The sequence below is a fragment of the Coenobita brevimanus genome, chromosome 71 (genome assembly GCF_032717465.1).
Source record: "Coenobita brevimanus isolate Jiangsu-jjx chromosome 71, ASM3271746v2, whole genome shotgun sequence".
NCBI lineage: Eukaryota > Metazoa > Arthropoda > Malacostraca > Decapoda > Coenobitidae > Coenobita > Coenobita brevimanus.
Genome location: NC_137024.1, coordinates 26,181,995 through 26,196,461, shown reverse-complemented (window position 1 = coordinate 26,196,461; position 14,467 = coordinate 26,181,995). Strand labels below are relative to the sequence as shown.

Below are 14,467 nucleotides of genomic sequence, written 5' to 3'. Positions count from 1 at the left end.
CGAATTTTTGCAGAAAAGCACTGGGATGAAATTGAGACCAAATTAACAAAGATTGAACCATAAATGGAGTTATTTCAATTTTAACCTTGAAAACATACTTTTAAGAAAACGGGTGTCAGAGTTTGCATTTTATGTTTCTGTGGATGTAGTATGTTGTATGGTATTTGTAATGTTCAAGAGTCTTTGCCAGTTATACTAACCTCACTGCTGGAGCATCATAGAGTTATTGTTTCATTGAATGAGGTTTTCTTTGAACCAGCAGTGGCCCTCTTCCCGATCCTCTACAAAAAACTCTAGCCAAGAACAATGATTAGTGCACCCCTGCAACATAGTGTGGATCTGCTTCTATCTTCCTTTTCTTTCACTGTAGTGTCTATACCACTACCAACAAGTGTAATGGCATGGTCAACTTTTCCATGACAATTACTGCACACCAAACTTTTCACTGATTCTACATAATCACTTTTCTTGATAAGTATCGTGTCACTATCCCCACTTTTAACCACTTTTTCGCTTTCAAAGAATATTCTATTCCTTTTCTTTGTACATGACAGACATGCTGTAGCAGCAGGTGTTGTGGTTGAGGGTCCAGGGGTGAGGGGATGTGATAGAGAAGGGGGGGTCATGACAGGCTGATCAGCTGATTTTGCTTCCTCTTTCTCTCTGCCTGCATTGCTTGCTCTCCTCCATTATTTCTCTTCTGTTCTTACACCTTTTATGTCTCATAAGCACATTCTTAGACTGATGAGACATACTGGTTGTAAAAAACGTCACTCAGTACAACTGGAGTGGCAAATCAGAGCAAAAAATAATGTCAGCGCTAATCCAAGCAAGGCATACTACACAGTGATGTAGGCAGGACTAGGGAGGCCAAGAACAGGAGATCAATGCCACCACATTACTGCGTGAGCTAAAAGTTCCATTAGTCACCAGAGAACAAAAAGAAACCAGAGAATTAACTGAAGAATTCCTCTGAGAGAGTAAATCTTTCTGTCTTTGTTGACATCACCAAACATGCCCACGGGGGTGTGGAGATCTTTAAATACGCATCGGGAGATTTAAATTTGGCGACCCTAAGCAACTTTACACCCACAAAACATTTTTTTTTTTTTTTTTTTAATGCAAGGAGTGGTGTCTGGCAGTGGATAGATAGATAGTTAGAAGAAGGAACCAAAGGCCAGGAGCCTGCAAACTGTTCCTTCCAAGAAAAAAACAAAAACAATACAAAAAAGAGCCAAAATCAAGATCCGTTCATTTTCAGATGCCTGAGCACACTGTGTTTGAAAGACCAGAGATCATAGGAAGTAGGAAATACAGACAGAGGGAGTTCCAAAGTTGACATGTTGCAGAAATGAAGGACTGGGAGTAACAGTTGATTCTTGCATTAGAGAGTTGGACAGAAAAGGGATGAGAGTTTGTTGCTAGATGGGTGCTGCGCGCCTGTCGTAAAGGTGGAGAGATGCAAGCAGACAGTTAAGAGGAACAGTGACTGTAGAAGTAGCAATAGAAAAGGGATAAAGATGCAAGAGTGCGGCAAGGAGACAGAGGTTGAGGGGAGCCAGAAAGAGGAGGAGAGTTAATGAAATGAAAAGCCTTTGACTCCACCCTATTGAGAACAGCTGCATGTAGGGAGCCTCCCCACACAAGAGAGGTGTACTCTACACATGGGCAAATAAAACCCATGTATAAAGTCAGCACCTGTGCAGGGGTGACAAAGGTATGGAGTCAGCTTATCAAACCTAATCTCTTGGAAGTAGATCTCACAAGAGATGCAGTATGATCGTTCCAGTATAAGTCCCATGCGATCGCTCCCGCTGGGGCTCATGAGACTCCTTGCAGAGGAAATTTCCTTTGCGTCGCCGAACTGCTATTCGCAAAAGTATATTTTGCAAAACTAGTGAGTGCACTATATATATATATATATATATATATATATATATATATATATACAGTATATACAGTATATAGGACGGAAAGAAGGAGTATTTGTAAGGAGAGTGGAATGGTTACAAGAGGATGAGAAGAAGGCAGAATATAAGAGAGAAGTGGAGGAACGATTGGGCAATATGAATTGGAGCAAATGGGGGACGTGGAAGGTGTGTGCAGGATATTTACAGAAGAAATATGTGCAGCATGTGATGTGGTGTGTGGGATGAAGAGAAGACGGAGGGATGTGCAAGGAACAGCGTGGTGGAATGAAGAGGTGAGACAGGCTGTGGCACAAAAGAAGAAAGCATACAATGAATGGATGAGAAATAGGGGCATGGAAGAAGTTGAGAGGCGGAAGAGAGAGTTATATGTAGAAAGAGAGAGGTGAAAAGATTAGTAAGAGAGTGTAAGAAGAGAGTGGATGAGGAATTTGGAAGGAACTTGAGTGTAAAGTGGAGGGACTGTAAGAAAATGTTCTGGAAAGAGGTGAAAGAATAAGACAGGGTGGAAGTGAAGTTAGCAGGGGAGTGAAAGATAAAAATGGTAGATTACTAGTAGAGAAGGGAAAAAAAGTGAGCAGATGGAGAGAACACTTTAGGGAGTTGTTGAACATAGAGGATGGAAGTAATGCGAGTACAGGTAACTCGCACGGAACACGATCTCACGGAACACGCTCGCAATTATACACGGTAAGGGCTGGGATACATATAAGACAACGTAAGATTAAAAGACCATTATGAAAACTACAAATTAACGCAGGAGAGGCCTTTGAAAGATCAAATCCTCGAACGTCACCTCAGCGCGCGGTTTGTTTTGATTACGTGACGATCTAGGCGGGAAATTATTCAGTGAGTGAGACATTCCCGAGTACAGTAGCACAGTATTTGTAAGTTAAATATTTACAGTACTGTACTGTTCTGGTAAGTTTATGTGCAACTTAACCCGCCCCGTCCCGACCACTTTTTGACCACTGGTACCCCCCAATCCCAACCATTTTTCGACCCTTTTTTTTTTTTGCTAAAACTTTCGCTTTTGGTGAGAAACATCGAAAATTCATAGAGAAATCGCTCACCTGAGGTTTAAAATACTCATTACAGGTAGGAGAGCCTCCTTACCTTACTGGGTTTTCTATCAGGCTGGCACCAAAGAAAACGAGTTCTATGGGAGGATAACTATTTCACACCACTCATAAACGGTATTTATTTATTTACTGTTACGAATTTATATGTAGTACAAGAGTATATTGGTTTTCAAGCAGTAATATAGGCATTATAAGCATTGTTTCACTCACTAATACCTGACCTTTTTTTGCCACATTACCTGATCATCATTTCTAACTGTTTCTTCCTCTAATGCGATGTAAAGTTTGTCCTCCACATTGTCATTGATTGGGGAATCACTCTGGCCCTGAATTTCGTACCGTGGCATGACATGGCTATACTGGCCAGGTCACTGATAACGGGTGAATTGCTGAGAAAAGGGCATGCAGGGGGGGGGAGGAGGTCATGCTGGGTAAGGCATTGTCTCTGCCTGGCATCTTGTTGAGGAAGGTGTCCCGTGTATACGTACCAAAAATGACTCGCGAAAATTGAAAATTGTGGAAATTATGAACCTTGCAATTGCAAGACGTTGAAGTACGTCCTCGGGATTAGCTGTGACAAAACGTGAGGACGTGGAAGTACGTCCTCGGGACGGCGCGGGTTAAAGTACTATTAAATAACGTTAAAGCAAGAAATAAAGTCTTATAACCAGTTTACCTGATAGGCGTCAGAGTATTGCCTTTTTTATTTGTTCATTTTTTCCACAGTACTGCACAGTATTTGTAAGTTAAATATTTACTGTTCTCGTATGTACTGTACTTGTAAGCACTTAAATAAAGTTAAATAATTAAATAAAGCCTTGTAACCAGTTAACCCGAATTATGTGATTACCTATGATCGGCGTCGGAATATTGCCTTTTTTGTTTGTTCGTTAAACTCTTACTGTACTGCTTTTCTACGGTACTGTATTTGTAAGTTAAATATTTACTGTTCTGGTATGTACTTGTAAGCAATTAAAGCATTAAATAAAGCCTTGTAACCAGTTAACCTGATTTATATGATTACCCACGATTGGCGTCGGAATATTGCCTTTTTCGTTTGTTCGTTAAAGACTTATAATAAGAGAAAAATACATTTTTGTCTTGGTATCTTTACCTATTTGCTCAAGTTTGCTGTAATGATTTAGATCATTTGATGCATTGCAACTTGTAGAAAACTGTGAAAACTTTCGGGAAGTGAACGAAAATCTGGGACATGAGACTGACCTTGACTTCACCCTCTCATGTATCATCTGTCATTTCACCACCTGCTATCGTGATGAGTGGATGTACGATTTTTTCGCTCGTGGCCATGCCTAACTACACATAGTTACACCCATTATCTCGACCCAGACAGAAAATACAACCTTTTTCCTCCCTTGCAAAACACAAACAACCACCCTGTTTACGAGACAGCAATATATATTGTGAAAATAACAAGGTAAAATGATAAAGATGAACGTAAAATGATAGAGAAAGATGAACATGTTATGGCGGAAGAAGTACGTTTCCCCTGTCTGTAAACGTATTTATTTCTGCTTTGTATCTGTATTCGTAATAATTAGACTTATTGTTAGTTCTGAAACTGCATTAGGATTCTATTTTTAGCCATTCTCGTGGTGTGGGAGCTGGACAACTTCCTTATTGCTAATCGGACTGACCCTCCACTTTATTCTCCCGTGGCAGACTCTAGCCTTGGAGGACGTGCAGTTTTCTCATTTAGGACTGAAAATTCAACTCTTTCGCTCCCTTTTCCAAGCATGGGCACAACGATAACGTAAAAAATAATTCGAAACTACCATAAACATATATCAAAAAGGTGAAAATGTATTCATAACATTTTTTTTTTCAAGCCATTCCTAACAGATTATGTACTGAAATCATTCAATATCACAGTACTGCATTTCTAAGTTAACTATGTACTGTTCTGGTATGTACTTGTAAGTTAAAGCACTGGTACCAGTTAACCTAATTTATATGATTACCTATGATCGGCATCGGAATGTTTCCTTGTGTTTACGTACAGTATTTGTGTGTTGAAGTTTTGCTCTGGAGTACTGTATTTGTGAGTTATAACATTAAATAAACCTTCTAACCACTTAAAGTGCTTTCTAGTGATTACCAGTGACAGATAACAGCAAAACAACACATTTGGGGGTCTAGGGAGCAAAATACGGGGTAGTTTAAATATACAGTAATCACTCTAATATCCGGACGCCCAATAACCGAACATCCCCACTAACCGAACATCCCCACTAACCGAACCTTATCGTCCTGGGATCAAACATTCCCAAAATGGTCCGAAAATCCAAAAAAAATGGAAAAAAAATCGATTTTTTGCCGTCCGTAATTTGAACTTGCCGCGCGCGCCACGTGAGAGCATTGTTTTGGTTCGTCATTCCTCCGACGTCCGATAGAGCGCCGCTGCATCCTCCCCACTTCCCGCCTGTCTCTCACCGCGACAAGACCTGCGCTGTTCGCCATGACTTCTGTGTGTTAGTGACTAAGTTCAGTGCAAGACTTCAGGAAGAGTGTAGTGCAAGTGCTTCAGGAAATCGTTCTTACTGTCAGAGTCCGAGAGGAGGCGGTTATTCATCGAGGTGGCCAGGGACTTGCTGTCAGTAGCCAGAATGTTTCATGTTGTACTATTTTCCATACTATATTTACCAGAATGTTTCATATTGTATTTTTTCCCATACTATACTCACCAGAAAGTGTCATACTGTACTTCTTTCCATACTAAACTTACCTCATGCATGTGCAGTAGGAATGTTTTTCAGAGTTCGATTAGGTTAGGTTCGGTTAGAGTCCATAAGTACCAGAATGTTTATTAATGTATGAACATACTTCTAAACCCACATTTTATGTTTCTATTGCATTTATTTCAGTCATTTATGTGCCTTATTGGTGTGATTTGGGTGTTAAATAGGTGCTATGCATGTCCGGAGGAAGTTGTATAGGTGTTTCTCTGTGTTAGGGTCCGTAAGTACAAGTCCATAAGCTGGGGCCCAATATCCGGACGAAACCAATATCTGAACCTACCGATGGCTCTATTGATCCGGATATTGGAGGGGTTACTGTACGCGATTTCGCACCTAACGCGGCACGGTAGGAACGAAACCCATGTGTTCCGTGCGAGTTACCTGTATAAGTGGCTGGGAGAAGGAGGGAGGTGAGAAAACAGGAAGAAATCAGTAGGATAGAAGTTGTGGAAGCAATGAAGAAAGTTAAATTGGGGAAAGCCCCAAGAATTGTTGGAGTTTGTGGTGAAATGCTGAAGTATGGGGGAGAGATGAATGAATGTGGAAAATGTGCAGATTGGCCTGGGAGGAAGGTAGAGTTCCGGAGGATTGGAAGTCAGTTATAATTATTCCCTTGTACAAAGGAAAAGGGGAAAAAGAAGTGTGTGGTAATCATAGGGGCATTTGTCTTTTTAGTATAATAGGAAAAGTGTATGGTAGGATACTTACTGACAGAGTTAGAGAAAGAACAGAGGAATTAGTTGGAGAAGAACAGGAAGGCTTTAGGAAGGGAAGAGGTTGTGTAGATCAGATATTCATTCTTAGATCTTTAGTGGAAAAGTTTCTAGAGAAGGGAAAGAAGTTGTATGCGGCATTCATGGATTTGGAGAAAGCATATGACAGGGTTGATAAACAATGATTGTGGAAAGTATTAAGTTTATATGGAGTAGATGGGAAGTTGTTGAATGCTGTGAAGAGTATGTATGATGGTGCTAAGGCTGCAGTGCGTGTGAATGGTGAAATGAGTGAATTTTTCTCTTTGAAGGTTGGGTTGAAACAGGGATGTGTCATGTCTCCATGGTTGTTCAATCTGTACATGGATCGGATAATAAAAGAGGTACAAGGTAGGGTAGTGGATGTTGGAGTGGCCCTGGTGAGAGAGGGTAGTGTTTGGAAACTCCCTGTACTGTTGTTTGCAGATGATACTGTGTTGTTGAGTGAAGATGAAGGAGAGCTGCAAGGCTTGGTGGATGAGTTTGGGAGTGTGTGTAAGAAACGGAATCTAAAGGTGAATGTAGGGAAGGGTAAAGTGATGGTCTTTGAGAAAGGTGAAGTCAGTGAATGTACAGCGAGGTTGGATGGTGAGGAATTGGAAAATGTGAGTACGTTTAAGTACTTGGGTAGTGTGATGAATAAGGATGGAGGTTTGAAGGGTGAGGTGCTTGAAAGGGTACAGCAGGGAAGAAAGGTTGCTGGTTCCTTGAAAGCAGTGATAAGAAGCATGGAAGTGAAAAAGTTACTACATGACAGTATTGTGATACCAACTCTAACTTATGGAAGTGAAGCTTGGACATTGCTGGATGGACACAAGTCAAGAGTGAGAGCAGTGGAAATGAGTTATTTAAGAGGAGCCTGTGGAGTCACATGGAGAGACAGGCTGACAAATGAGGATATAAAGGAGCATTATGTGTGTGGATGTGGATGTGATAGGAAGCTTTAGGAGGAATACACTGAGGTGGTTTGGCCATGTGGAGAGGATGGAGGGTGAAAGACTGACGAAGAGAGTGTATGTGAGTGAGGTGGAGGGGGGAAGAGGGATGGGGAGGCCGAGGATGAGATGAAGGGATGGGGTGGAGAGGTATATGAGAGAGAGGGGTGTGAGTTGGGAGAGGGGCAGTGAAATGGCGAGGGACAGGGCGACGTGGAGGCGATTTGTTTGTGGCCACCCCGAATGGGATTGAGGCATCTGGCAATAGATATATATATATATATATATATATATATATATATATATATATATATAATATGTATATATATATATATATATATATATATATATATATATATACATATATATATATGTATATATATATATATATGTATATATATATATATATATATATATATATATATATATATATATATATATATATACTGTATCAACGGAAAGAATCCCTCAGACTCCCACATAATTTTAAATGATGTCAGTACAGTAAAACCTCGATATAATGGACTTCAATATAGCAGAATTCACTTTTATCGGACTCGAGGAGCCAACTGGACAAATTTCTTATACATCGGAGATAGTCCGATAAAACCGGAAGCAGTCTGCCCCTTGGAATAAATGAATGAACAGACAAACGGAGGAGATACCATAACATCGGTCCATCCTCCCTTTCTTCCTCCATTCCTTCCCTTCCTCCCCGAGATGGGAGAGAGAGAGAGAGAGAGAGACGTGAAGGTGAAATTGAGAATGAAAATTAAAGTAATTGTGAAAATGAGTGTAAAGGTGAAGGTGAAAGAGCATGGAAGTGAATGTGAATGTCAAAGTCAGCAGAGAGAGAGAGAATAAATACCGGAATGACAAGTGGCGTCCCCTTTTTCATAAACAAATGAGGAAGATAGGCATAACCTTTGTCCCTCCTCTCTCTCTCTCTCTCTCTCTCTCTCTCTCTCTCTCTCTCTCTCTCTCTCTCTCTCTCTCTCTCTCTCTCCCTCTCTCTCTCTCTCCAGGAGAGAGAGAGAGGCGAAAGCGAATGTGAAAGTGAATGATTCAGTGAAGGTAGTGTGAAGGTGAAAGTGAAGGTAATATGAAGGTGAAAGTAAAAGTGAATGTGAAGATGGTGAAATGGTGAAGGTGAAAATGAAGTCAAAAGTGAAGGTGGAAGATGAAATTGAAGACGAAAGTGAAGTCAGAAGTGTAGGTGGAATGTGAAAGTGAAGGTGAAAATGAAGGTGAAAGTAAAGATGAAAGTGAAGTCAAAAGTGAAAGTGAAAGTGAGGGTGAAAATGAAGGTGAACATGAAGATGAATGTGAAAGTGATGGTTAAAATGGAAGTGAAGGTGAAAATGAATGTGAAAGTGAAGATGAAGGTGAAAGTAAAGGTCAAGGTGAAAGAGGTGAAAATGAAAGTGATGGTGAAGGGGAATGTGAGAGCAAAAGAAGAGAGGGTGAAAGTAAAGGTGAGTGAAAGTAATTCTATAGGTAAACGTGAAAGTAAGAAAGTAAAACTGCAAGTGAAGGTGAAATGGAAATTCAAAATGAGTGATAGTGAAAGTAAATGTGAAGGTGAATGTGAAAGTGAGCAAGGAACTGAATATGAAAGTGCATGTGAATGTCAAAGTGAACTGAAAGCAAAGGCAGAAATGAATGGGAAAGTGTAGATGAAGGTGATGACGAAGACAAAAATTTGTGAGGTAAAATGGAAGTGCCCAGTGCGGGGAGAGAGAGAAAGAGATTCTTTAGAATAAATGCATGAATGACAAGCACGTCTCTTTCCATAAGAAAGGAGAAGGAAGTCCAGGGGGAGTCCAGATGTCTCTTTTTTCGGACTGGCTTGTCCCCCAATTAGTCCGATATAGTGAGGTTTTACTGTATTCCCATATCTACTACAATTGATATCCTAGGTGTTACTCTAAACCCCAACCTAAGCTGGACTACTTATGTTAAATCCCTTGCTAGAATTGCTTCTAAATAACTGGTACTTATGTACAGAGTTCGTGAGTTCTTCACTGACGAGCAGATGGCCACAAGATACAAAAGTCATGTGCATTCTCAGATCGAATACTGTTCACCACTGTGGAGTGGATATGGAGCGGTTGCATTGAGGCAATTGGACAAAATTCAAAATAAAGCCATTAGATTTATCAATAATCCTGCCGTAACGCAGGGCTTTCCTCCATTATAAGTACGTAGAGATGTTGCTTCTTTAGCATTATTTTATCGATAGTTTTACCATGAGTGCTCTGATGAACTGGCTGCAATTGTGCCTCCCCTTCACATTTTCTCCCCAAATACTTGGGCAGCTGGGAGTGCCCATGAACTCACACTCTCTCCCTCACAATGCAGAACCTCTGCTTATCAAAATTCATTTATCCCCAGAACTACTACTCTCTGGAATTCACTTCCAGGGAGTTACTTCCCACATACATTTAATCCACTTGAATTTAAATCCAATTGTTATAAGTATTTTATGAAAGGAAGATGCCTTTAGGCACGTGGACTTATTTTTTTTCCCTTTGTTTTTCCTGCCTCCATTTATTATCAAATATATATATATATATATATATATATATATATATATATATATATATATATTGGTAGATAGATAGATAGATTGATAGATAGATAGGTATAGATATTTGAGTGTGTGTGTGTGTGTGTGTGTTGGACTTGAACTGCTATGGGTTTGGGGAAACTAAAGGGTTAACTTTTCCAAAGACTATACAGATACTTCTCACTTAAAGCTGTTTCATTGTATGCTAATGAATTAACATCAGTATATTTTCACTTGAAATTGTTCATAATGAGGTTTTTCTCTGGTGTCAGAAATTAATGTTTTTTGTGCTTATAGTAACATTATACTGTACCATGAAGTTGATTTACTGACAGTATCATTTTGCCTGCATACAATTTAGATATTAATGGAGTGTATATACAGTGGCAGTTGTTGATTGTAATACGGAGCATGAGATGAGGTAAAATGAAGTACAGTAGGATCTCGCCAATAATGTCTAATTGGTGCCAGAAAACGCTGTTTTTAGCGAAAATGATATTTGTGTGACATTAAAATACATGTATAATGTGTTTATTGGTGCCGCCACCCCACGGCTTTTACCCATTTTTCCCATTTGGACCCTCCTATCACTACTTTTTTTTAGCTGAAATAATAAGAGTAGTTGTTAAACTGTCATGAGTAATATAAAACTCACCTTAAATGAGTTAATAAGGTGTTTGGTGTGATGACTGTTCGAGGCTTGTGCATGGAGGCTGCTGCAGCGTACCCCCTGACCCCTCACTGGGCTCGTCCTCACTCCTGCCTTTCATGCCAGGGTCACCTATTTCTGTCAGCACGTCATCAAACCCCACAAAGTCATAATCTTCAGGAAAGTCTCCAATGTCATCAGTGTCATCATTTAATCAACCCCTCTCTGTTGTTCTTCTTCGGCTGGCCGACATTGTGAAAGAAAGCGAGTGATGAGTGACTGATGGCGGGCATTCACTCAGTCATGATACTGTTTCTGGCATTTTCTTGAAATTTGATTTACAGGTCCAGTCATTAGTTATTTATTCTGATGGCTGCTTTCTCTCTGTCTCAGCAGACTTGAGTTGCGGCAGGAGTTCCGACCACACTTGTTTAAAGGTTGCCAATGTCATATTATTCCAGGCTTTGATGAAGAAATTGACGTCCTGTCGAATGTTATATTTTTTCCGGAATACAGCAACAGTAATTATAGTCGGGGTTGCAGGTATGCCAGGTGGGGCTGTGGAGGTGGAGGGGGAGGTGGTTGGTGAGTCAGGTGGGGCAGTGGAGATGGAGGGGACAGCGGTGGGCGAGTCAGGGGAGGTGGTGAGGGGAGGATCCTTCATCTCCTCCTCGCTACTGCACACATTTTCTGCAATTTCCTTCACCTTCTCTTGTTTGTCTGTTTCATTCTTCATCTTGTTTTGGGCATATTTGTAGTATAACAACTTGGCATTTGTGAAATAACCATTATTCAAGTGATATGTGTAGTATAACAACTTGGCATTTGTGAAATAACCGTTATTCAAGTGAATCCAAACGTTATTATAGAAACAGGGTATCCATTCTAACTTACCATTATTGCCGAAAACGTTATTGTCGAAGTCGTTATTGGCGAGATCCTACTGTAGTTTGCCATACCAGTTTTAGCTCTTCTTTTTAAATTGTTCCAGTTAAATATTATGGGGAAAGCATTCTGTTTTTAATATGATTGTAGTTTTTGAGGTCTTGAATCAGTAGATATTTGTGCATTAGCTATATGAATGTTAATTAATGATGTACTGTAGTTATTATATTCCCACAGCTTATACAGTGTTGGAATACTGTAATGACCAATCAGAAGTAGATTTCTACCTAAAAGATATTGTGCATATATTTCTGCGTAAAAGATATTGTGTATAAGAAAAAACAATGTTGTTGTTGTCTCCTCAGGGTCATCCAGGCTTGCACCTGGTGAACTGCAGGCTGAAGTTGCCTTTTTCTTTCATTCACCATCCTTTTTTGGGGGATATTGGAGAGGAATAGAGCCACTTTGTTAATCAGGGCCAATGTGTGAAGGTGTTCCTCTCCAGCACCAGAGTTGCTTCATGAGAAGTAATTGTGTTCCCTAATTTAAACACAAGGTATTATTATATCATACAGTTGTACTGCACTATTTGGATATCTGATTTGGGCATGCCACATGTTAACTTAATATAGCTTGAGGCATGCTAGAATGTGATTGTTTATTCTCAGATATATTGTATGATTGTTTACTTGTCTTAGGAGAGGAAGAGGAGGATGGTGTAGGAGAGGCAGAGGATGATGGTGTGATGGTAGAAGGCCAGGAAGAGGAAGATGATGAGGTTGAGGAAGAGGAGGAACTGGATGAAGAAGAGGTCGAGGAAGAGGAAGATGATGGGGAAGAAGATGAAGAAGATATCCCCCTCGATGCTCTCTATAAGGAGTACAATCCGGTATGTTGAGCAGAAATTTTTCAGTGGCCCCCTTGATTCACTCTATAAGGAGTACAATCCGGTACATTGAGTAGAAGCTTTTTTGATCATACTTTTGATTGCTGTAGAGTTATTATGAGCATGTATAAAAATAGATGGATGTCCAGTTTAGTTGTTGAGTGTCAGTGGTGAAGTGAGATAATGTGTGATGTGCTCATGGTTGTTCAGATATCATGCAGCATGTTTGGTAACAAATATATGATAACCAAGGGATCATTGTGTACATACACACACACACACACACACACACACACACACGTTCCAAAAAGAACCTTAACTACAAAAAGGGCAACTATCATGACCTAAAGATATCAATCTATCTATCTATCTATAGCCCGACGCCCTAATCCCGCAAAGGGTGGCCGCAGACAAAACTCCTCCAAGTCGCTCTGTCACCCACCATTTGACTACCCTTCCCCCAACTCATCCCCCCCTCCCTCATATACCTCTCAACTCCATCCCTCCACCTCATCCTCGGTCTACCTCTCCCTCTCCCTCCCTCCACCTCACCTACATACACCCTCTTAGTCAGTCTTTCATTCTCCATTCTCTTCACATGTCCAAACCACCTCAGTGTATTTCTCCTAATCTTCTCAACCACATCCACATCCACCCCACAGCGTTCCTTCACTTCTTCATTCGTCAACCTGTCCCTCCACGTCACTCCACATGCTCCTCTCAAGTAACTCATTTCCACTGCCCTCACTCTTGACTTGTTCCCCTCTTGCATGGTCCATGCCTCGCTTCCATACATCAGGGTAGGGATCACAGTACTATCATGAAGTGACTTCTTAACTTCCATATTCACCTCCCTATTTCTCATCACTGCTTTCAGTGTACCAACAACCTTCCTTCCCTGCTGTACCCTTTCACGCACTTCATCACCCAAAGTTCCATCCTTACTCATCAAACTACCCAAGTACTTGAATGCACTCACATTCTCCATATCCTCACCATCCAACCTTACTGCACACTCTGTGACTTCATTCCTCTCAAACACCATAACTTTACTTTTGTTTACATTAACTTTCAGATTCCTCCTCCTACACACTGTCCCAAATTCATTCACCAAACCTTGCAACTCCCATTCATCTTCACTCAACAGTACTGTATCATCAGCAAACAGCAACACCGGAATCTTCCAAATCTCACCCTCATTCATTAGAGCCACCCCCACATCCACTGCCCTACCCTGCACCTCCTTTACAACCCCATCCATGTATATATTAAACAGCCATGGAGACATCACACAACCCTGTTTCAATCCCACAGTGAGATCAAAGAACTCACTCAGCTCACCATCCACTTGCACCGTAGCCCTAACTCCCTCGTACATACTCTTCACAGCACTTAACAATTTCCCCTCCACTCCATATATTCTTAATACCTTCCACATACCTTGCCTATCTATTGTGTCATAAGCTTTCTCCAAGTCCATGAAGGCAGCATACACTTTCCTTCCCTTCTGTAGATACTTCTCCACTAAACATCTTAGAACAAATATCTGATCTACACACCCTTTTCCCTTCCTAAATCCCCCTTGTTCTTCTGCAACTAGCTCCTCTGTCATATGCCTAACCCTATCAATGAGTATTCTACCATATATTTTACCAGTCACACTAAGTAGGCAAATACCCCTATGGTTACCACATACTTCTCTCTCCCCTTTTCCTTTGTATAAAGGAACAATTATACCTGATTTCCAGTCCTCTGGAACCCTTCCCTCTTCCCAAGCCAATCTACACAACTTCCATATCCACTCCACAACAATCTCACCCCCATACCTAAGCATTTCACCACACACTCCATCAATTCCTGGGGCCTATCCCAACTTAATCTTCTTCATCACTTCCACTACTTCTGCCCTACTGATCTCTTCCTCCCTCCTCTCATCTCTTCTTCTCCAACCATTCCCCAACCACTTATACTCACACTGCTCTCATTCTCTACATTCAACAGATCCTCAAAGTGCTCCTTCCA

General features: G+C 40.7%; 1 protein-coding gene across 1 annotated transcript in view; it reads left to right on the top strand.

Annotated features, from left to right (window-relative positions):
- LOC145406660 (acidic leucine-rich nuclear phosphoprotein 32 family member A-like) overlaps positions 1 to 14,467 on the top strand; it is a 294,562-nt gene that overhangs the window by 211,834 nt on the left and 68,261 nt on the right. Inside the window, exon 6 of the mRNA XM_080277747.1 lies at positions 12,258 to 12,448. Coding sequence (XP_080133873.1) covers positions 12,258 to 12,448 — 191 coding nt within the window. The remainder of the gene's footprint in view (positions 1 to 12,257; positions 12,449 to 14,467) is intronic.